This window comes from Pan troglodytes, chromosome 2 (assembly GCF_028858775.2).
Source record: "Pan troglodytes isolate AG18354 chromosome 2, NHGRI_mPanTro3-v2.0_pri, whole genome shotgun sequence".
Lineage (NCBI taxonomy): Eukaryota > Metazoa > Chordata > Mammalia > Primates > Hominidae > Pan > Pan troglodytes.
The window spans coordinates 61169634-61191271 of NC_086015.1; the positions used below are offsets into that span (position 1 = coordinate 61169634).

The 21638-nt window shown below is 47.5% G+C and overlaps 1 protein-coding gene and 1 long non-coding RNA gene across 3 annotated transcripts in view; both read right to left on the minus strand.

Annotated features, from left to right (window-relative positions):
• Positions 1 to 16072, minus strand: part of IL17RD (interleukin 17 receptor D) — a 75652-nt gene extending 59580 nt beyond the window's left edge. The window contains exon 1 of one of the 2 annotated variants that reach the window (XM_016941355.4): positions 15826 to 16072. In XM_016941355.4, coding sequence (XP_016796844.2) covers positions 15826 to 15951 — 126 coding nt within the window. In that variant the 5' untranslated portion in view covers positions 15952 to 16072. Of the gene's footprint in view, positions 1 to 2840; positions 2932 to 15825 lie in introns of those variants that run through there. The other variant, XM_024355518.3, reaches the window with a different exon arrangement.
• Positions 16073 to 16216: 144 nt separating this feature from the next.
• LOC107970661 (uncharacterized) lies at positions 16217 to 21028 on the minus strand. Its single transcript, XR_001713375.3, has 3 exons — positions 20945 to 21028; positions 19900 to 20062; positions 16217 to 16286 (listed from the first exon to the last, which is right to left on the minus strand). It is a non-coding gene; the product is annotated as an uncharacterized LOC107970661 (long non-coding RNA).
• Positions 21029 to 21638: the final 610 nt, after the last annotated feature.

The window sequence follows — 21638 nt, forward strand, 5'->3', positions numbered from 1 at the left end:
AAGGTTCCTTCTTCTCTGTACTTACCCATATTGGTAAGTCCTGTCCATGTTTCCATTTTACCCAATGTTTGGAATGACTTACTATTGTCCCTCAAGTATAAAGTACCACGGTGTGCATCCTGCACAGAGCCAAAGCTCCATGAGATCACCATGTCTACCTTTGAGGGTAAGCTGTCCAATAGGGTAGCCTCTAGCCATGTGTGATGATTTAAATTTAAATTAAGTTTAAGTAAAATTAAACATTCAGTTCCTTAGTTGTGCTAGCCACATTTCAGGTACTCAGTAGCCAAAAGTGGTTGATGGTTACTGAATTGAACAGTGCTGGGAAGAACATTTTTTGTCACAGGAAGTTCTGTTGGATAGCACTGGGCTAAAGAGTTCAGCACCTGCCCACGCCTGCCTCTGCAATAACAGGTGACACTCTCTCATAGCTGGGCAGCTCTTCCCAGCTGTCACCAGGCACCACAGGCCACCTCAACTGACACCTAGATAACTCAGTTTCACCTGGGCAGCATATTTATTTTTATTTACACAGTACAATGGACAGTTTTTGGTGTATGGGTCCACAAGTTATATGCATATATATGTATGTATCCACTGCTATAATCAGTATACAGAACAGTCCCATCAACCCAAAAAATTCCCTTGTACTGCCCCTTGGTAGTCAAGCCCTCCCTCCATCCCTCCAAAACCCTGGCAATCACTAATCTGGCAGATTTTTTAAAAACTCAGATTCCTGACCTTCCCCTGGAAATCCCACTTAAGCAGGTCTGGGGTGAGGCCCGGAATCTCCCCCCACTCCAAGAATGCTCCTCAGGTGATTCTGGTGTTCAGCCAGGTTTGGGAATCTTTGGGGTAATTGCCTAATCTGAGTTTAATTTAATTATCTCCAAAGTGCTGTCTAGTCTCGCTCTCTTTCCACCCCCCATTAGTTGCTTTGTTGCACATGGCAGCCGTCCATCTGAGACAGGGTGCTTGGAAGGCAGGGCAAGCCCGACTGCTGGGGGCACGGGCAGGGTAAGAACTCTGCAGCTCCGGTTTCTGGCAGAGAGAGGCCTCTCCGAGTCACATGGATTCTCATCTTAATCCCTTCCTGGCTCTTTGTGCCATGGAATCCTCATCTGGAAAAAAGGGAACCACATCAGAAATAATTGTCTACCTCCGAGGCTTGCTGGGAAGTGATGACTTAGGTAACATGTTCAAAGGCTGGGCAGTCAGGACAAAAGGTACACTGTCCCGGATATGTCATCGCCTCACCAGATTTCCTCTGGATGGAACTCTCCTCACCCTATTTACCTGATGGATGTGAGAGATCGGGACTCAAATTACAATAAAATTGCAGACTTTTTGAAAATAAACAAAAACTCAAAATATTTTTTCCTCCTAAATTCATGATCCCAAGGGTGAGGTACCAAATTCCATTTTTAAAGAGGAATTCAGAAGAGTCAGCATCTTCTCAGAAAACCTCCTCCGCTCAGAAAGTAAACAATTACGAAGGGGGCCAAAACTTGAGTTTAGCCATTCTCCTCTGGCTTGCTCCTGCTCTGCTGAGGATTCCTGGAAAACACTTTGAAAAGTTTAAGATGATCAAAGAAAAGGCATGGCCAACACAAGAAATGCTATCATTTAATATCACATGTTTATTTAGCCCCTCCAAGCCAAAGAGGGAAGATTGTTTGAAAGGGAGAGAATGCCTGCTTAATCAACTAAAAATGCATTCATTACTATGCTATTCACTGCGGCTTTCCTGAAATCAGACACTTTTGCCCCTAGACCATAAGATTGAAGCGATTTGAAATGAAAATATTTCCTGTCCACTGCTTGCCAGTTTCTAGCCCCAGAGTGATATAACAGATGACATCCAGTACAATAAATGCTTTTATTAACCATAAATTTGAGACTGCTTTAGGGATTTGAAGTGTTGTGTTTCATGCTGAAAAAATGTAATGTTATCCACAGACCATCAGTGAGTAACAAAAACAGAGGCACAGGTTATGCTACTTTGATCAAATTATGGCAAAAAATTGTCTTTTGCATTTAAAATAGTAGTTGCATTCAGGGCATATCTTCAAGGAGCACCACAATAGTTTAATCATATGTCTTGGAGAGTTTCATGGAAATTCATCCTGAGTGCAAATTTATAGAACCAGCAGCTTCTGTTAAACAGATAGGAAGCTCAAAAGTGTTATGAGGCTAAGAGGGCTGAGAAATCAAAATACTAAGATGGGACCCCTAAATCAGGGTTTCTCAGTCTCAGCGCTATTTACATTTTAGGCCAGGTAATTTTTTGTCATGGAGGACTGACTTGTGCATTTCAAGATGTTTAGCAACATCCCTGAGCCCTTCCCATTGACTGCCAGGAGCAGCCTACCCCAGCTGTGACAACCAAAAATGTCTCCAGAAATTCCCCAAATCAAGGTTAAGGCTGCAGTAAGCTGTGATCACACCACTGCACTCAAGCCTGGTTGATAGAGACCCTGTCTCAAAACAAACAAACAAAAAAGAAATCCCCCAAATTCCCCCAATCAAAAACCACTGCTCTAAATCAAAGTCTAGGCTTGTTTAGCAAATGCTGCCTATGTTTGCTTCATCCGAAGGAAATGTCAGAGCCTGGGGAGCTGCGCAGCCTCAGTACTGTGCCCCCAGTGCCTCCTTCTACACAAAAATGGTTAACCCTGAGTGATTTCTGAAATCAAAAGCACCTTGCACTCCCTCTTCCACAAAACTAAAGGTAGCATAGCCATAGAAACAAGAACTCTCTCGGCTGTGACCAGAGCAAACGAGACCAAGCAAAGGCAAGCTGCCCCCCCGCCCCCCACCAAAGCATACCCTCACCCGACCTTTGTGTCCAGCATGCATTCCAGCCCAGGAGCTCCGGCCCGCTGGGCAGAGGCTGCACACCATTCCTGCCAGCATCTAAATCGCTGCTTTCTGGCCTTTCACTGTCAGGCCACAGAGGGGACTGTGGACTTGGTGCCAGAAAAGAAAATGAAAAGCAAAGTTGAATCTCTGTGGACCATTCTCTGGATGCTGAATGTCCCACTATTACATCTCGGCATGACATTTCATGGCCAGCAGGGGAGGAGGCCCAGTCCTGAAAGCTGAACAAATGCCCGGCACACAGGCCTGCCTGCGCCCTCGTAGTCTCTCTGGACTTATGAATAAAAGATGGAGGTTTTGTCTCTGTTGTTTCCCTGGTACCCTGTAAGAATAACAACTTGTCGCTTTTTGACATTTTAACTTACTTTGAAAAATGACCAATATTAACTTTACATGTCTTGGCCCTTAAATCTGGAGTGGGGTAAAATGAAAGAAACAAAAGCCATGTAATTAGGTAGAAGATAATAATTCAAGTTAAACTAATGAAACTGTCTGTAACGGACTCTAATAAAATAATGTAGGTAACATGCAATCACAGAACTAAAAGGCTAGAAACTGACTTGGAGGATACGTTTTTAGTAAAGTAGCCTTTACTGGAAATAAACTTCAATGTTTTCTTAGCACAAAGGAAAGAAATGGCTGAATTTTGGTGTGAGGAAGCAGTCAACCGTAAACCTGCCCCGGCCAAACACAGGTCTTTAATAGGAACTCATTCCCCGTCTCTGAGGGCGACATCTATAACTGCAACAAGCCCATGTGAATAGCAAAAGCCTTGAGCATTCTTGAGAAATAGCACTCCTCATTTTGAGACAGCGTGGTTGATTTCAAATAATCTTTAAGGAAAAAGTTTATTACAGGATAGCACAAATGACATCCTGCATTTCCTTAGACTCTCAATAAAGTAAAAGGGAAGGCTTAATGTGAAACACTGCATTTTTAAAAAGACAAATAACACAAGACTAAACTGGGTACTACTATTAGCACAGATCTCTAAATACAACAATTTCACACAGAAAAAACAAATTTTTCTTATTGCTAAAACTGCATCTACATTTGTTACCAGTTGATATGTAAAATCCAACAAAGTCACAATATCACCTTTAGAGGGGTCTTGTCAAAATATTTGAACCCATTCATGAGGAAACAATCAAAAATCCAAATTGTGTACACAAGTGGCCTTGACTCTTCAGAATGTGTAGGCTATAAAGGACGGAAAAATAGGTAGAGGAACTGTTCTGTATTAAAGGAGGCTAAAGAGACAGGACATCAAAAAGCAATGAGTGACCCTTCTCTGCCCCCTAGAATGTGATGCAGAAAGAAATTATGAATGACATTAAAAGGACAAGTGAGGTAAGTGGAGCAAAACGTTATGAATTGGTAACTTTAGACAAAGGGGAAATGGGTGTTCATTTTACTGTTTTTTCAATTCTTCTACAGATTCGAAAATTTTCAGAATACAAAGGATGGGAGAAAGAGCACAATAATGGGGAATCCCCATGTGGGGCTGTAAGGGACTCTAATATACAGGTTACTGTATTTTATACATTATATACATACATTTTACACACTATATACATTTATATTTACATTTTATATATTATATATACCTGTATTTTGTACAGGTGACTAGCTGCCTGCTTGAGGGGTTGGGGGGTTGGGATGGCAACAACTTCATCTTCCTGTATCGTTTCAGAAAATGTATGCTCTAGGCAGGGCATGGTGGCTCATGTCTATAATCCCAGCACTTTGCGAGGCCAAGGCAGGAGGACTGCTTGAGGCCAGGAGTTCGAGACTAGCCTGAGTAACACAGTGAAACTCTGTCTTAACAAAAAAAAAGTAAAAAAATAGCCAAGCTTGGCGGCACACGCCTGTGGTCCCAGCTACTCAGGAGACTGGGCCAGGAGGATTGCTGGAGCCCAGGAGTTCAAGGCTGCAACGAGCTATAATTGCATGACTGCACTTCGGCCTGAGTGACAGAGTGAGACCTTGTCTCAAAAAAAAAATTTATATATATATATACACACACACACACACATACATACACGTCATAAATCCATTTAAAATCTCCTATATGCCTTTCCCTAAAACTCTTCTCCAGCAATTTACCATTCTCCCTCTCCTTCTTAGAACTCTTTAAAAGTTCGCTGGCCTGCTGCCCCCATTATCTACCCCCATCCTTTTTTAATGAGATAAAAGCAAGATTACACTAGTCTTGATCAACTCGAAAACTCTGTACTTTTAAAAATGTGTGACCCTTTAAGTAAAATAAGAAAGCTCAGTAGATGGGAAATGTGCTCAAGTGAAAAGATGTGGGAGGTAGAATTTGTCTCTCAATGACTTCAAAACCCAAGGAGGAGAACAATGAGAGGCGGCCTGTCCATAGCAGCACTATAGGGGCCGGTGACAGTCACCTTGGGCATGCCAGCACTGGGAACTCATAGCTCCAGAGGCCCTGAAGCAGTCTTCCGCCAGCACAACCAGATGTTACATTTTTTCTGCTTAATTTTGGTAAAACTCCATGACGTCCTTCTCAAATTAAAAAGGCAATGCCATTTTTTTTTGTAAGCCACAGGAGCTATCTTTAGTGAAGCCTTCTAAGGATTTCATTAATTCATAGCCAGCCAACCAGGACTTTTCCCACAGTCTCCCACAAAAAAGCCCGGGAAGTCACTGATTGCTTGGCTGGATCTGAATATGAGCAGAGGTAAGATCAGAAATATCTAGTTCCTCCCACGGGGAGGCAAGGCATGAAAATCAAAGCCGGGCAAAAACTCATTTCCACAGCTGGCCGGCAAATCCGCAGCCCCGGAAAGAAGGCAAAGAGCACCTCTGATTATGGACAGACCTTCAAGTGGCTTCAGAAAATGAAATGCATTCACTACCAGAGGGGAACGAAGCAAACAAAAACGAGACCTGCATCTCTGTTAAGAAGACAAAGTTTCATACAAACTGAGGGCTGCTGCCAGGGAGTGAGATTTGTTCCGTTCACATCGTTTCAGAAAGTCCAAAACCGGGATGCTTAGTTAGTGCTTAGCAGTAACTTTTCACATTTTTCTCATCCACAGCACAGGGTAAAGTGGAGACAGTCCAAGCAACCCCCTCAAGCAACAGACACTCGGCCAGGTGTGGCTCCCACACAACACCAGCCCACACTCTCCCTGTCATGAGTGGGAACCTGGCTTGAAGCCCAGCCTCTAACCAGTATGTGGCCCCTGGCAGAAGTGCCAATAACTGTGGTGTGAATGAATAAATTAAGCATATTTTTTATGCTACTCTCAGCACTAACTGCCACATGATTAGCCAATGTTAAGAAAGCAATTTCAGAGGAAATTTTTTTGTTTTTTGAGACGGAGTCTCGCTGTGTTGCCCAGGCTGGAGTACAATGGCACGATCTTGGCTCACTGCAACCTCCGCCTCCTGGGTTCAAGTGATTCTCCAGCCTCAGTCTCCTGAGTAGCTAGGATTACATGTGCACATCACCATACCCAGCTAATTTATGTATTTTTAGTAGAGACGGGGTTTCACCATGTTGGCCAGGCTGGTCTTGAACTCCTGACCTCAGGTGATCCGCCCGCCTTGGCCTCCCAAAATGCTGGGATTACAGGTATGAGCCACCACTCCTTGCCCAGAGGAACTTTTTATTACAGTTGCTTGACTGACATGTCACCTCCTCAGAGAGGCCATTGGAGAGTGTCTACTTGCAAACACCCACTGCTCTTATTGCCTCATTTTAATTTCCTGTAGAGGGCTTAGTCATTTAAGAAACATGTATGGAGAACCTACTATGTGCCAGGCACTGTTCTTGTGATGCAGAAGGGAACAAAACAGGTAAAGGCCCCACCCACATGGAGCTGACACTGCAACGGGGAAGAAGGATGGACAAAGAAAATACTATGTATGTCCCAAGGTGAAAAGTTCTGCAGAAAAAAAGTGAAGAAAAGAGGACAGTGAGCAGCAAGTTGCTATTGGAAAGAGCATGGTCAGGTCTGACACTTCATTATCCTATTTGTCTCCCCTACTAAAACCTAAGCTCTGGCCAGGCATGGTGGCTCATGTCTGTAAACCCAAGTGGGCAGATCGCTTGAGGCCAGGAATTCAAGACCAGCCTGGGCAACATAATAAAACCCCATCTCTACAAAAAATGTAAAAAATTAGCCAGGCTTGGTGGCACGTGCCTGTAGTCCCAGCTACTCGGGAGGCTGAGGTAGGAGAATTGCCTAAGCCTAGGAGTTCAAGACTGCAATAAGCTATGATCACGCCACTGCTGCACTCCAGCCTGGGTGACAGAGACCCTGTCTCTGGAAATAAAATAAAATCTAAGCTCTAGAAATCAGACCTAACACACAGAACACACCAATATTCACTCAATGAATGAATGGCCACTGAGTGTCCCTCTTATCAAACCGTTCACCTGTTGGAGAAATCTTCCAAGCCTCACCACTTCTGACAGAACATACACAGGCAAACTTCAAGGTGCCCTGTTATCTAGTACCTATATCTTCAACCTTACCATCCCCCCACCAATGAGCCCCCTTCTCCAGCTTTGCCCACATCTTACTTTCTGCCCAAACTGTCCCCCCAGTGCCTGGGTCCACTCACTGGTCAGGCCCTGCTCAAAGTCCCTTTGGTAAGACCTGTCTTCTTCATCTAAGCCTCCCACGAACCATTGAAATTCAATTTCTTCTTTATAAAAACATCAAATTTGTTTGTTTCTCAATGCATCACTGCAATGTTTGGACACGTTCTCATGAAATCTGGAGGGATGATGGGGTTGGCCAGGCTTTGTGGCACATGGGAAAGCTAGAGAGTGGTATGGAGAAGCCTCACAGAGAAAAGGGGGCCTCCTCCAAAGCAGGGGAAACTGAGGCAGAGCAAGAAGCCAGAGATACTGGGAACCAACTGAGACATGGGCTAAAAAGCCAGAGTTCTAAGGTGGCCTCAAGCAGGGCCTCAGGCAGTTGAATGTCAACAAACTGCTTTTCACGGGGGCAGTTCTAGGATGAGGAGCAGCAGAAGCCCGTTCACGTTTCTCTGGAATGAGTAGGGAAGTGTGGAGAGAGGACGGGGAGTGCTTGGTACTGTGGCCCCAGAATCTCTTCCTGAATTTCCCTGTTGTCCAGGCCCCTACTCCTTTGTCTTGCTCCTGGCCCAGACAGGCAGCCACTGTGGACAGGGGACTGGTCCCACAACTTAACACAGGGTGGCTGCTCAAAAAAAGGGTCTCCTGCCTCCTCACTCCAAATAAGTCTTTTTGAGCTTCAGATACTGAGCAGTTACAATAAATCCTAACCGTGTGAGTGCCTGTGCTCCACCCAGAGCAAATGTGCACACTCCAGAGGAAGGGGCCATAAACCGTCACTCAACAGAGACCACGCTCAGGCGGCGGACTGCTGCTACATTTGGTCCATACTGCACGGCATTTTCCTCAGATAAAAGGGGGCCGTTTTGGGAGAGAAGAAACCAGAAATCACCCGGACAGAATAAAATCACAGGGAAAGGGTTTCTAAACCATATGGCCTATCTCAGGAAAACACACCTCTTCGTTCCAAGGAAGCCCTCCCTTTATCCCATTAACCCTCCCACTCTCAAGTAAAACAGTCCATCGCAGCACAGAAGTCTGGGGACACCGCCAGCATTTTTTAAAGGGTTACTATTCAATGGGGGGAAAAGATCTACAAAAATGACCAAACAGAACACTTGGAAAAACTCCTAGTTTTGAAGGCAATAAAGTACTTTTTACATCTGAAAAAAAGTTGTATTTAAGGCCTAATCCCTCATGATTTCAAAAGGATTCATATGAAGTATTCATTTAATGTGTGAAATGTAAATATCCATCCAAACATTTTAATTAATGCTACCAATTTCCATTCTGTTTTCAAAGTTGATACTTGAATTTTATATGGCTTTTCTGGTACGTTCAAGCATGCTTCCCTACCATGTAGTAGTTTTAATGAAAAGCCTCATGATTAACGTCTATTAGATCAGGTATGGAATGAAGAAAGGTACAATAAAATTACAACTTACTAAGCTTCCAATAATACTTGCCATCTACTGCCCTTTCAAGTCGTAAGGTACCAGCCATATGCAAATAAGACATTTTAGCATTAGTTTTACCATAAAATGAATGCTTCTTAAATAAGCACAGTAGTTTTCATTTACACTATTAAATCAGAAAATTTATGAGCCCATTTCCGTTTTAGAAGAGAATTACATGTGTGTTCACATCACATCTTTATTTTGTCGTCCACCCAGTGATTTGTTGAGGACAGCTGGTACCTATTAAGTCCCCCCTTTAAATGTTGTAGCCTTAATTAGCTACATCCACCTTCCCCCAACATTTCCAAACAAGGAACCAAAGAAAAGGGAATCCATTTTTATCATGGATACTTTGAACAATGGAGTTGCAAACATCAATGTTAACAGTCTCTATTAGAAACTAGTTATTCGTTTTTTAGGCCACTTCACAAAAACATGGTACAAATGGAGTTTCTGTTATGTAGGTAATTTTTTAAATTGTTCAATTTTTAGTTTCCTGCCTGGTGTTATTAATTAAAAGCCTTCTTTTAATATATTGTTTGGGAAAGGATGAAGGAGTCTCCCCAGAGATATTCTTGGTATTATTTAAGCTACAGACTTCTTTCTTATTTGGACTTTTCAGCATATGACTGAACAGGTAGAATCTGCAAATAGAGAAAGCAGCAGGGTGTGGTTTTCTATGAACAGACAACATGCCCTTCCCAGACACCAAAGGGTTTCCAACTCACACAATGAGAAATTGTTGATTGGATTGCTTTAACCTGCCATATATAGATAAAACACACACTGACTTAATTTACAATGTCGATATCTCTTCTTTTTTTTTTTTTTAAAGACACATTTACATTTATGCACTCAGGACTTCAAGTGTGAATTCTGTTCAACAGACTAAATTCTGAGCAAGATAAGGGGCCATCTCAAAGATTCCCCCCTTGGATTTGTTTCTTCAAGACTGGCCCTAGCTTTAATCTGCAGTAAGACTATCTGTTTCAATAGGATGTGATCACTTGAGGGCTTGTGTCTTTTCAATCAGCCGGTGGCCCTGCCGGGTTTAGAGTGGCAGAGGGGAAGTGGCCTGTGGTTAAACAGAGGAAATACCAAGGCATTTTAATAGAGCAAATAGTCTCTTTACTTCCCACCGGGAAGAGCTTCAAAGGCTGTGGGCCCCGGAGGAGACAATGTGTTTCGGAGGCCATCAGTCACCTAATCGTGTGTCAAGCCCATTCAGAACATCCAAGCAGCCAAGACAAACACTGCCCAGGAGGACAATGCCTCCCACTGGCTGGGCAAGTCTGGCTGGCTGGAGATGGGGCCTGTAGCTCCAGCACAGACAGCCCCCCGGCTGACTGAGGGCAGGAGCTCTCCAAATTTGGGGGTAGATGGGAAATGGAAAAGGTCTGGCTGCCAGGGCAGGGTGGCCAGAGAGAGGTCTGCTCTAAGGCCACTGCACCTCTCAACCTGTCAAGCTCCTGGAGATAGCTGAGCCCTCTCCTCACCCCACATTCTTACAAATCAAGGGTGGAGGCTCAAGTTCTAGAAGCCTAAAAACCCATCCATCAGAAGCAGGCTGAAGAGGCAGTGGGGGGCCAGGCACGGTGGCTCACGCCTGTAATCCCAGCACTTTGGGAGGCCAAGGTGGACAGATCATCTGAGATCAGGAGTTCGAGACCAGCCTGGCCAACATGGTAAAACCCTGTCTCTACTAAAAATACAAAAATTAGCTGGGTGTGGTGGTGGACGCCTGTAATCCCAACTACTCGGGAGGCTGAGGCAGGAGAATCGCTTAAACCTGGGAGGCGGAGATTGCAGTGAGCTGAGATCATGCCACTGCACTCCAGCCTGGGCTCCAGGCTTTTTTGAAACTCCGTCTCAAAAAAAGAGGCAGCGGGGAATGAAGGAGGACAATAAAATTGTTGATGGGGTAGCCCCAGCAGGAGCAGACATCTGCTGGGGCACAGTATATAAAAAGTTCAGGGACAGAGGAAGAAAAAGCCTTGAAAGCTTTAAAAAAGAAAAAAAAAACCATGTTTTAGGCCAAATGAAGCATGAAAAATACTTAAAAGCACTAGCAGTTCTTTCCTTTGTTGGGAAGTTGTAAGATTTGAACTGCTGAGAATCTGATTTGGATCCTGTGCTACTCCTTCCTGAGACTGTTTTCAGACAAACCCAGCTGTTCTAGGGAGGAACTCAGGGGAAGTGTCAAGTCCTCTTCACTCCAGGCCTCCTCATCTGCCCCAGGCCAGAGGCACCCATCCAAACTAGCTTCTCCCCCGCCCCGCTTCCCTGTTCCTCCCATCCTCACACTCCCCACCCAGCCTGACCCCTTTTATTGGTCAGGGCTCTGAGAAAGTCTTCACATTCTTCTCTAAGGCCAGTGACATAATTTAAAGCCAAACTCTGATTTTAAATGTTTAGAATGTGTGTTCTCCCCTTCTTTGGATTGTGGGACCCCTGTCCCCTAAAACAATAGGTCTCATCCTGGTTACAGCATGCGTATCCTCAAAAGAATTTATTAAAATGCCAATTCCTGGGCTCCACCTCACTCTCACTCTGATCCCATTAGCTTTCAAACTGCATTTTAACAAGCTCCTGAGGCAATTCTGATACTGGAAGGCCCAGGGTGTCACTTGGAGAAAAAGTTAACTGCTGGTCTCCTGGTCACGGAGCTATATGCCCAAGTTAATAACTAGCACAATGCCCCAGGCACTGCAGGGGCTTGGGGTTGGGTGGATGGGTGGGGTTGGGGAGAGAAGGGAGGGCTGCTCAAGAAAGATGGACATGGGCCAGAAGAGTTCCCAATTAACTAGGCAAAACAGGCTGGAAGAAAGCTTTGCACTGCTTATAAAAACGTCTCTCTAAAAAATGTACCAACCAGGACTGAGTAATTTTTTAACCAAGAATTCTGTAACAGACACAAGAGCATCTGTAACATAGACAACATGGCCATAGGATAGGCAGACCAGATGTGGGCTTAGGAGCCATGAGCTGCAAGTGAATGAAAATGCATCCAATTCAGAATCAAATAAACATGTCTGGGCCCACAGCCAAGGATAATTCTTGGATTGGACTTTTATCAGAAACCTAAATTTTAACCAGCTGGAACTTCTCTTTTCCAAGTACCACCCTATTCCTTCCTACCTTTTGTGATGAAGTATTTGCCTTAAATGGGAAACTTGCATTTCATTGTAAAGATGATGCCAGCATCCTGGCTTCCCGAATTCCTGAAGGAGTAGTGTTTTCTTGCAGGGGGAGTAGGAATTATGTTCCAGGGATAATAGACCAGAGAAGGTGGACCCCATTTAGGTAAGGAGGCAAGAAATGTTCCCTCCTCCCCCACTGCAGGAAAAGCCACTAAATACAAACCTGTGGGAGTAGATTCCTAACTCCTTGTTCTATAAAAAGGCTTCTAGACCAGCAAGACAAGGGGAGGGAGAACTTCAGTATGAGTGACTGACACAGTTAAAGTTATGAACCAAACTTGCTTCTAGTTGCAAACAAAACCATTCCACTCTAGAAGCAAGAGCCAGTGTAAATGAGGATGGTGGTCCCTCTGGAGGTTTTATAAATCATTACTTCTTTGTGAACACAGTATTTATTACTCAAAGAGCAACCTTACCTGGCAAGGACCCTAAGAGAATTTTTTTTAAGTAGTTGAGGAAGTGTGCCCACAACTCATTTCTAAAACACTGACCTGTGTTCAAGATGGTATCAGCCTCTTAATTGCCCCACTAATAATGGGGAGGTTGTGAAACCTGACCACTTAAACCAGGCCAGCCCATGGCTCCTCTGGGAGCAGCCCCGAAGGGTCTGTTAGCAGGGCTGCAGAGGGTTGGCTGGCTGCAGTCACCTTGCAAGTCTTGCAAAAATACACATTCCTGCAAGTGCAAGGGTTCCTGAAACAAATGTTCCCTGGAGATCAAGGGGGTCATTTGCTCAGCTCTGCTCCAGCACCCAAATCCAGTTTCTCAGGACTTGGTGCTGCACCTTGCTGCCCCCTCTCAGGTTCTGAGTATGGCCCAGGCCCACAGAAAGCCTCCTCTGATTTGCATCACATATAGTCGACCCTTATCCTTTTATGTTCCTACAGCCCCACTGTAAGCAACCTTAGAGCTGAGGCCAACATCTATGGACTAAGTACCTCTTATTTGGTAGGGGACCCAAACATGAATCAAATACTCTAGTCACTGTGTACCAGTACTTCCTAGCTGACTCCCTGACAGAGCAACTTCTAGAAGACATGACCTAGGGAGGTGTGGACAGGGACAATTTTTTGCAGAAGTGATGCTAGGGCCGAGAAGGGAAGCTGCAGAGGTGTAAAGGAACACAGGCAGGAACAGCATGTGCAAAGACAATGGACCTTGATGCCCTGATCTTTGCCTCTACTTCTTAAAATCTATCAGGAAATACAGGATTTAGCAGGAAGGCAGCAGGGTCTAATTTGGTTCAGCCAATATTTACAGGGCTCTGATGCCACCAAGATGAGGTTCAGTGCCTGGCTAAAGAAACTAGTCTGAAGACATAGAAGTGAACGAATACTGACAAAGCGGTCTGGTGAGACTAAAGTGCAAGGACCTGCATGAGAAGGTAAAGCAAGGGGCATGGCATTCAGGAGGGCTTCCCTGAGGAGGTACCATCTGAACTGAGTCTTAAGCTAGGCAAGGAATTCTCAAGGGAGGAAAAGGCATCCTGGGAGGAGGGAAAAGCATGTCTTGGAAGCACAGAGGGCATCCATCCGGAGTTAGGAGCAGGATGAGAGGGGTAGGGGGTGAGGCTGGAAAGGGTGGGAATGCAAAGCATGTGGGGAAACTGGGTCCATGAAATCCACCAAGCAGCAAATCCAGGAGACAAGGAACCATGTATCAGCCTGGATGAGCCTGGAATCTGGAACATGGCCCAGAGGCCCCTACGATCGTCCAGGAGGGGAATGAGGATGACCCAAGGAAAGGATTGGTGGGGCCAAGGCAGGAGCAGCTGAGAAAAGTCACCCCCAACTAGGGGCTGTGGTGGAGAAAACGTCAGCATGAGTGTGAGGTGACTGGGACAGAGCCACCATTTTATGAGGGTGCAGGTTTGGGAGAGGAGAACACACTCGCACAGGTAGAAGAAAATCACCAGCCTGGCTCCGTCAGGGCACTACCATACCCCACAGCATGGAAACTTCACGAGTTTTGTACAGTGGCATAAGAAGCCACCTTGGCAACTGCAGCAAAACAGTGAATCGGACTGATTTACCTACGCCATCACATGAACACTCAAAACGCCTGTGATATTGTAGTCATTCAAAAGCCAACAGGAGTCTAAATCCAAAATTCTAGTAGGATCCTTAAGTCAACACGAGATTCTCCTTGAGGAAACTTGCTAGCTACTAAAATTTTTTTAAACAATAAAACAAGAGCAGTAATGTTTTACTGAAATGGAACACAGTAAGAAAATGTGATGTTTTACTCAACTAGGAAGGAATGACAGAGCCTAATGGGGCGGGGGGGGGGTGGCGGGGGCGGGGGGGGTGGCGGGGGGGGTGGCGGGGGCGGGGGGGGGTGGCGGGGGCGGGGGGGGGTGGCGGGGGCGGAGGCAGAGCAGGGGTCATAGCTGTCTCCATAGCTTAGCTACTGAGTCTGAAGACATCCCAGCTGTCTGGCTCACACCTGGTTTTCTGCACCACATTTCTTGGGACTGTGGGGCAAGTGAGCTTGGAGGCACCAGCCTGCGTGCCTAAGGGAGTGTTATGTCCTAGGTTTTGGCTGTGCTGAGGCTGTTTAGAGCCACTCAGAAGAGGCTGAGTCAACGTTCGCCTAAGCAAACCACTCCATACCTATCCCTCAGCCCAGCAATACTAAGGAAATTCTCATTTCATCCCATTTTTCATATGAAGAAATTGAGGCTCATGGCTCCCCAGGAGCAGAGCCAAGGTCATGTCCCTGCTGCCTGAGTGCAAAGCCTGCGTTTTCTCCACAAGCTTAAGGCCGTGAGTGCCCTGACGCCGGGCCCACCCGGGCCTCGGTGGGAGACTCGGGGCAGACGGACATCATCTCCGGGTTCTGGGGCCGCCCAAGGCCAGAAGCTCAGGTAGGGAGCAGGGAAGCTGAGAGGGGAATGGCAATCACCCGCGCCCATCGCCCAGACAGTGTCAAAGGAGCGCTCGGTTCCACGAAGACGGCTCAACGCACACAGCGAAAGTCTGGGCACCTCTCCAGTCTCGTCTCAGGCACCTCACCCAGATGACACCCACGCGGCCCTTTGGCGGAAAAATAACCGCAACTCGAAGCAGGGAAGGAGGATATCAGCCGCGAGACCTTCACAAGACGAAGGGCTGAACCGGGAGGCGAAGTTTCTCAGGAGGTCCCGGAGTCAGAGGAGGGGTAGGAGTGGGGTGACGGCCCCAGGCGAGGAGGAACAAAGCTACTAGGAGAGCGGGGCGCATCCCTCCCCGGTGCTCCAAGTCCCCTCCCCGGCCGCCCGGGCCTTAGCAGGGTTGTGGACTGAAAGTCCGGGAGAATACCCCCTTCCCTCTCCAAAGCGCAACCCGGTCCGGGTGGCTCGGGGGATCCCAGCCCGGGACACGCAGCCCTGGGACGAAGGAGGTCCCGGGCTAAGAACAAAGGGTGGGGCGCCCGGCCCAGCCCCGCCGCCCCTCACGCCCGCCCTCTGAATGGGACCCCGGCCGGCGGCCGCACCTCATTAGCAACACAAAGCCGGGGTCGGGCAGCCGCTTTCATCTCGGCCAGGGCCGGAGGACACGCGCCCGGGGAGGGAAACCAGGAGGATGCGCGGGAGGAGTGAGACCCAGGCCGGCCGCGGACCCCGCGAAGAGCAGACAGGTTGGCGCGGGCTCGCCTCCCCGCGAGCACCTGTGCGCGCTGCGTCCCCCGCGAGTTGGCGACTGCAAGAAACCCGCCGCCCTCGCCTTACCCTCCAGCCACAGGTGTCGGCGCCCCGCGCGCGGCCGGACCCGCCAGCGGCCACAGCCAGCTGCGAGCCGTTGAGGCAGGCGTTGACCGTAAAGAAGACGGAGCAGAGCTGCAGCCACGGGGCCATGGCCGTGCGCTCGCCTAGCCAGGCCGTTCTCTGCGCCCCGGCCGCCCGCCGCTGGCCAGCCCCGAGTGGGCGGTGGCCGCGGCGGCAGCGAAGGGGACCGCACTGGGCATGCGTTGCCAGCCCGGGCCCCGCCCCCACCCTCAGTCCTCGTGTGCTGGCCCCGCCCCCACATCCTGGCCCTCCAGTTGTGGCCCTGCCCCCGTAGACCACGCCCCTCTGGTCACGCCCCCCAAGCCCCCGCTGAGACTCTGGCAGCCGCAGTTTTTTCCCCTCACTTAGTAGATCTTTTTTTAATCCAAAGGATTTGTCCAAGTGATGCTCACTCCATGCAAAACCTGAGGAAAACACAAAGAATGTAATAATAATAATTTTAATAATAATTTAATAAACACCTGCTATGTGCCAGACCCCTTTCTGTATACGCCCAACCACACAGGGAAGTGTATTATTGTAATCCCAGTTTTAGGCGCAGAAAAGTTAGGGGAACGTGACAGAGAAATCCTGGCTCCACATTTACTAGTAGGACTTTGGACAAAAGGCTTGCTGTCTCCACAGTACTTCCTCACCACAACCCCCCGTCCCCCTCACCCTCCTGGAAGCTAGAATAAGTATCCTAGTCTGGGGAGAGTTCTGTTGGTTGAAACATAACAAGTGCTCCATAAAGGCTACAATCTATCATTAACTGACTCTCATAAGGTCACACAGCTGTTACCTGCCAGACCTGAGATCCAATCCAGACCTGACTAAAAACAATACTTTCAGCTACTACACTTGCCAAACATAACCTCATGAAGTGGATATTATTTCTGTTCGGAAGAGGAAACTGAGGCTCAGAGAAGTGGAGTAGCCCAAGCTATCCAGAGTTTCACCGCACTCCTCCCAGCGCTTTGCCTTGTATCTGAGCACCTAAACTCTCCCACTTTGTCCCTCTCCACTACCCCCTTCCTCAAGAACACCACCTCCTCTTCCTAAGGGGTTTTTCTACTTCTGACTTTGTCCCCGTGTCCGATACATTTCTCCAGCCTGGATCCAAAGTTATCTTCCAAAAACACAAATCAGACTACTGACTTATCCCAATTAAAACTCTAGGCTGAGTGCAGTGGCCAATCCTAGAGGATCGCTTGAGTTCAGGAGTTAGAGGCAACAGTGAGCTATGATCCTGCCAACCGCACTGAAGCCTGAGTGACACAGTAAGACCCTGTCTCTAAAAACAAACAAACAAACAAACCTACCACCACCACCAACAACAACAACAAAAAAAACAGTAAAATTATGTGTTCTGTGTTTGGAGGAGGATTAATAAAAATAAAATCAATAAATAAAACTGTTCTATGGTGGCTCTTATGCAAAGGCCATTTAGAATAAAATCCATACTGGCTTTCTCTTCCACTCTGTCTTTACCACCTGGCTCCTGCTGCACAGAACTCCCCCCAGCCCCAGCCTTATCTTGGTCTTTTTGCCTCAGGAAACCTTGGAAATTGTCACCTCCGTCCATTCAACAGGGCAGCCTCCTCTATATGACTCTCCTTCCAGGGCCCAGAATCCCCTCCCTCTCCTTGTCTGGCCTGGCCTAAGCTCAGCCACTGCTAACACAGGATTCCTGCACTTTCTCTTGTGGCTTGTGTCTCCACCACCCTGCCCACACGTCCTTGGAGGGCTTAAGTGGAGGAAGAGAACTCTTCTTGGTAATGCTAGCAGAAGTCTTGGGGATTTGCTTGGAAGTAGCTACATCTAGAACCAAGGAGTAGAGCCAGCCTCACCTGAACTTCAGGGGCTGGAAGTGTGAAACAGTGGTTGCCCAGAGGAACACTGACATTATTGCCAGGGAGAGGGAGAATGGGTGCTGGGTTCCCCAAACAACAGCATCCACCTCAAGACCCAGATGCTGGGCAGAATTTTTTTTTTTTTTACCTCACTGCCTGGAATTCAGGAATTCAGCCAGACCCAGTGCGGTTTACCATACCCTCTTCAGACACCAGAATAGCTAGGATCCACAGAAGGCTGTTCTGGAGTAGCCTTCTGTGAATAGACCTCAGGAAGCACATCACTCCTTTGGAGGAGCTGCTGGTTCAGTGCCTCCCTACCCTCCCTCACATTCTTGGTACTGTCCCTGGGTTGTTCTCAGCCCCCACAGCAGGGATGTCCAGCGTTTGGCCATGAGAGTCAGGGGTGCCAGGGGCTGAGATGAGGCCAGGACCATATGGGTTTTGGTGAAACAGGGAGGAAACAATGAGGCGACCAGCTCCTTAATCTATGTGACATTCCAGCCTATGCATGCTTTATAACTTATTAAACAACCCCATGCTAAGGGACATCTGTTAGAATCAGTGATTCAAAAATACCCTAACACACTTATCTTGACACATTGATTCAATGATTTTTACATTTCTAGAATCAGAAATGTAAATGTGCTGGATTATGCACATTTAAAATTGTCAAACTGTTCATTATGGTATTATCACCATCTTAATTGGCTTCTCTGGTTGCGAATGAGGTAGATCATGTTCCTATGTATTTGTTGGCCATTTGTACTCTTTCTTTTTTTTTTCTTTTTTTTCTTTTTGAGACGAAGTCTCACCCTGTCACCCAGGCTAGAGTGAGTGATGCAATCTTGGCTCACTCAACCTCCGCTTCCCAGGTTCAAGCGATTCTCCTGCCTCAGCCTCCCGAGTAGCTGGGATTACAGGCGCGCAACACTGCACCCAGCTAATTTTTTGTATTTTTAGTAGAGACGTGGTTTCACCATGTTGGTCAGGCTGGTCTCGAACTCCTAACCTCAGGTAATCTGCCTGCCTCAGCCTCACAAAGTGCTAGGATTACAGACGTGAGCCACCACTCCTGGCCCATTTGTCCTCTTTCAGGAATTGGACTCCAGGAAAAGGAGCAGTACTTAGCACTTACAAGAGAAAGAGAACCTCAAGGAGAACATTGGTTAGAGAAAACTGTTTCTCCCTGGGTTTTATTCATGTCACCATATGATTGCATGACAGGGAAGGCAGAGCCCCACTCCTGCTCCCTTTCTGTCTGCACACCCACCCACTATTGAATTCCCTCCCATCCACAGCTCACTGCAGAATCTGGCAACCGACAGCCTCTGAAAACATGCTGCAGGGTTCAGAGAGAGCACAAGCTTTCCTGAAGCCATGTGGAGGGCACAAGAAGGAAAAGCCTTAAGCGTCCAGTCTAAAACATGCCTAGAATGACATCCCTCAGGACCAGGGATGGGGAGGCCCTCCTATTTCCTTTCTAGGAAGGCCACCAGCATGTATGTGAGTGGGAGGAGAGCCACAGACACCAAAGGGTCAAATCTGGTCAGGAAATTAAGGTTGTAAATTGGCATTTGGCAACATTCTCTGTATTCTGGTCTTTCCCATTGATTCTTTCTCCCATCTCCTCCTTTCTGGTTTTTTTGTGTTGTTGTTGTTTTTGTTGTTGTTTGTTTGTTTGTTTGAGACGGAGTTTTGCCCTTGTTGCCCAGGCTGGAGTGCAATGCCATGGTCTCGGCTCATTGCAACCTCTACCTCCCAGGTTCAAGCGATTCTCCTGCTTCAGCTTCCCAAGCAGCTGGGATAACAGGTGCCTGCCACCATGCCTGGCTAATTTTTCATATTTTTAGTAGAGGCGGGGTTTCACCATGTTGGCCAGGCTGGTCTGGAACTCCTGATGCCAGGTGATCCACCCACCTCGGCCTTCCAAAGTGCTGGGATTAAAGGCGTGAGCCGCCGCTCCCAGTCTCCATCTCCTCTTTATATCCCAACCCTTCAGAATAGCTGTAAGGCTGCAGGGAGTGGACCTCTCTGTCCTGGAAGCCGAGCTAAAATGAGGGGACCAGGCCCCACATGCCTTCCATGGATCACAGTTTCCTCCAGGCCACAGTGGAGCTCACCTGTGGAGGTGACCAGAAGATGAGCTAGGGAAACCCTCCCTCAATACAACACTTGGTCTCACCTGCCAAGGCAAGGATTGCCTGTAGTCCAGTCACACTTTCAGCCACTCCTCGTGGTGAGAGGTGGCTGTCGTCTGATTCACCTCTGCCCCCATGCCTAGCACTCTGTCTGGCACGCTTCAGTGGGCAAGAGACTGTCACCACCTCCCCCTCTTTGGAACAAAGCTGAGAATTAAACAGATAAAATCACCTTAAAATAAGCTGTTGATGAAATGTAAATATATTTTCCCACTCTAACTATAACCTAGCCAGATAAGAAAAATCCTTAACGCAAGGATTGGATTTTGTTAGGGGTCAAATTATCCCGTGAAACATAAAAAAAGATAAAGTGATGGTGGAAGTAATTTGTATCATGAATCATTTTGAGCAGGGAATAACTAAATACTAGTTTAATGAACAGTGTTAGAAGCAGTCGGCCCAAATTCTAATTTACTTTGGTATTGTGAGAAATTAGTGTATGTTTTCTGTATTAATAAAGACATTAAAGGTAAAGAATGTCACTGTACCCCTGACCCCAGTCTCCCAGAGGGCTGAGGGTGCAAGGTTTCCCAGGCTTTGGAGGGAGCAGTATGTGGAGAACTGGTACCCACCTGCAAGCCCTTAGTCCCTGAGACCCCACAAGACTGCCTGGATGTCAATCAGGCTACCTGGCAGTCTTGGCTCCAATGGGGTAGGCGTCATCATCCCCACTTCACAGATGGGGAAGCTGATGCTCAGCGAGGGGAAGTCTGCTCGCGGTCACAGAGCTGGGGTTCAAACCGGACCCCGATCGCCTGGCCTGGGACCGCCTTGCCTGGGACGAAAGGCCCCAGACTCAGCTGATTCCTCCAGTCTCTTCCTGTCTAGGACGCCAAAAACATGGCCTTCCTCTCCAGACTCTTCCTGTCTAGGACGCCAAAAACATGGCCTTCCTAAACCCAGCCTTGGCGCCTCCTGCACAGCCCAGAGACCCAGGGCGGCGGACAACAGAAAACCTGGGGCGGCGGACCCAACCCTGCGCCCAGGAATCCCAGGACGCCCACCCCATAGTTCTGGGGCGGTGCGTACCTTGGCCACTACACGGAATTCACCGGTCCACGGCCACTTCCCGTTTCTTTTCCCGGAGGAAAAGAAGAGCGGATGTCTAGTCTCCAAGGTAACCGCGAGGGGGCGCGCGCAGTCCAGGTCGGAGACCGCCGCCCCAGACGACCCTGCACTGCGACCGCACAACAAGTCTTTCTAGATCAAAGCCCCCAGGGCAGGTGCGGGTACTCTGCTGTTACTCAGAGCTGGTGCTAAGCTTTAGGGGAAGTAGAGTCCAGGGGGTCGTAAGAAAACGGATCAAATGGGTCCTTTCAGTAACCATGTGGCTTTGGGCAACTCCATCTCTCTGGATGTCAGTTTTCTCAGATGGCAATACTGGAATGACGGGGATGCAGACCTCGGGGTTTTTTTGTTTGTTTGTTTTTTGTTTTTTTTCCGAACCTGAAGTAAGCAAATGACTTAGAGCCTGTGTGAATGTTACTGCAGGTAGTGGACCAGGAGTTGATGCAGCCAGGGCCAGCTCTTATTTGCAATTCAGTTAAGACCTGGGGAAATGGCCACGTCTAATCTTCAGGAGATAACATCCTGGTTTGGATCCGCACTATACTGGAAGGCTGAGGACCATATCCTGTTTTCCATTAATTAATTAATTCATTCAACAAGTATCGATGGAATCTCTGCACCATATCAGGCATTATGCCAGGAGTGGGGATCAGAG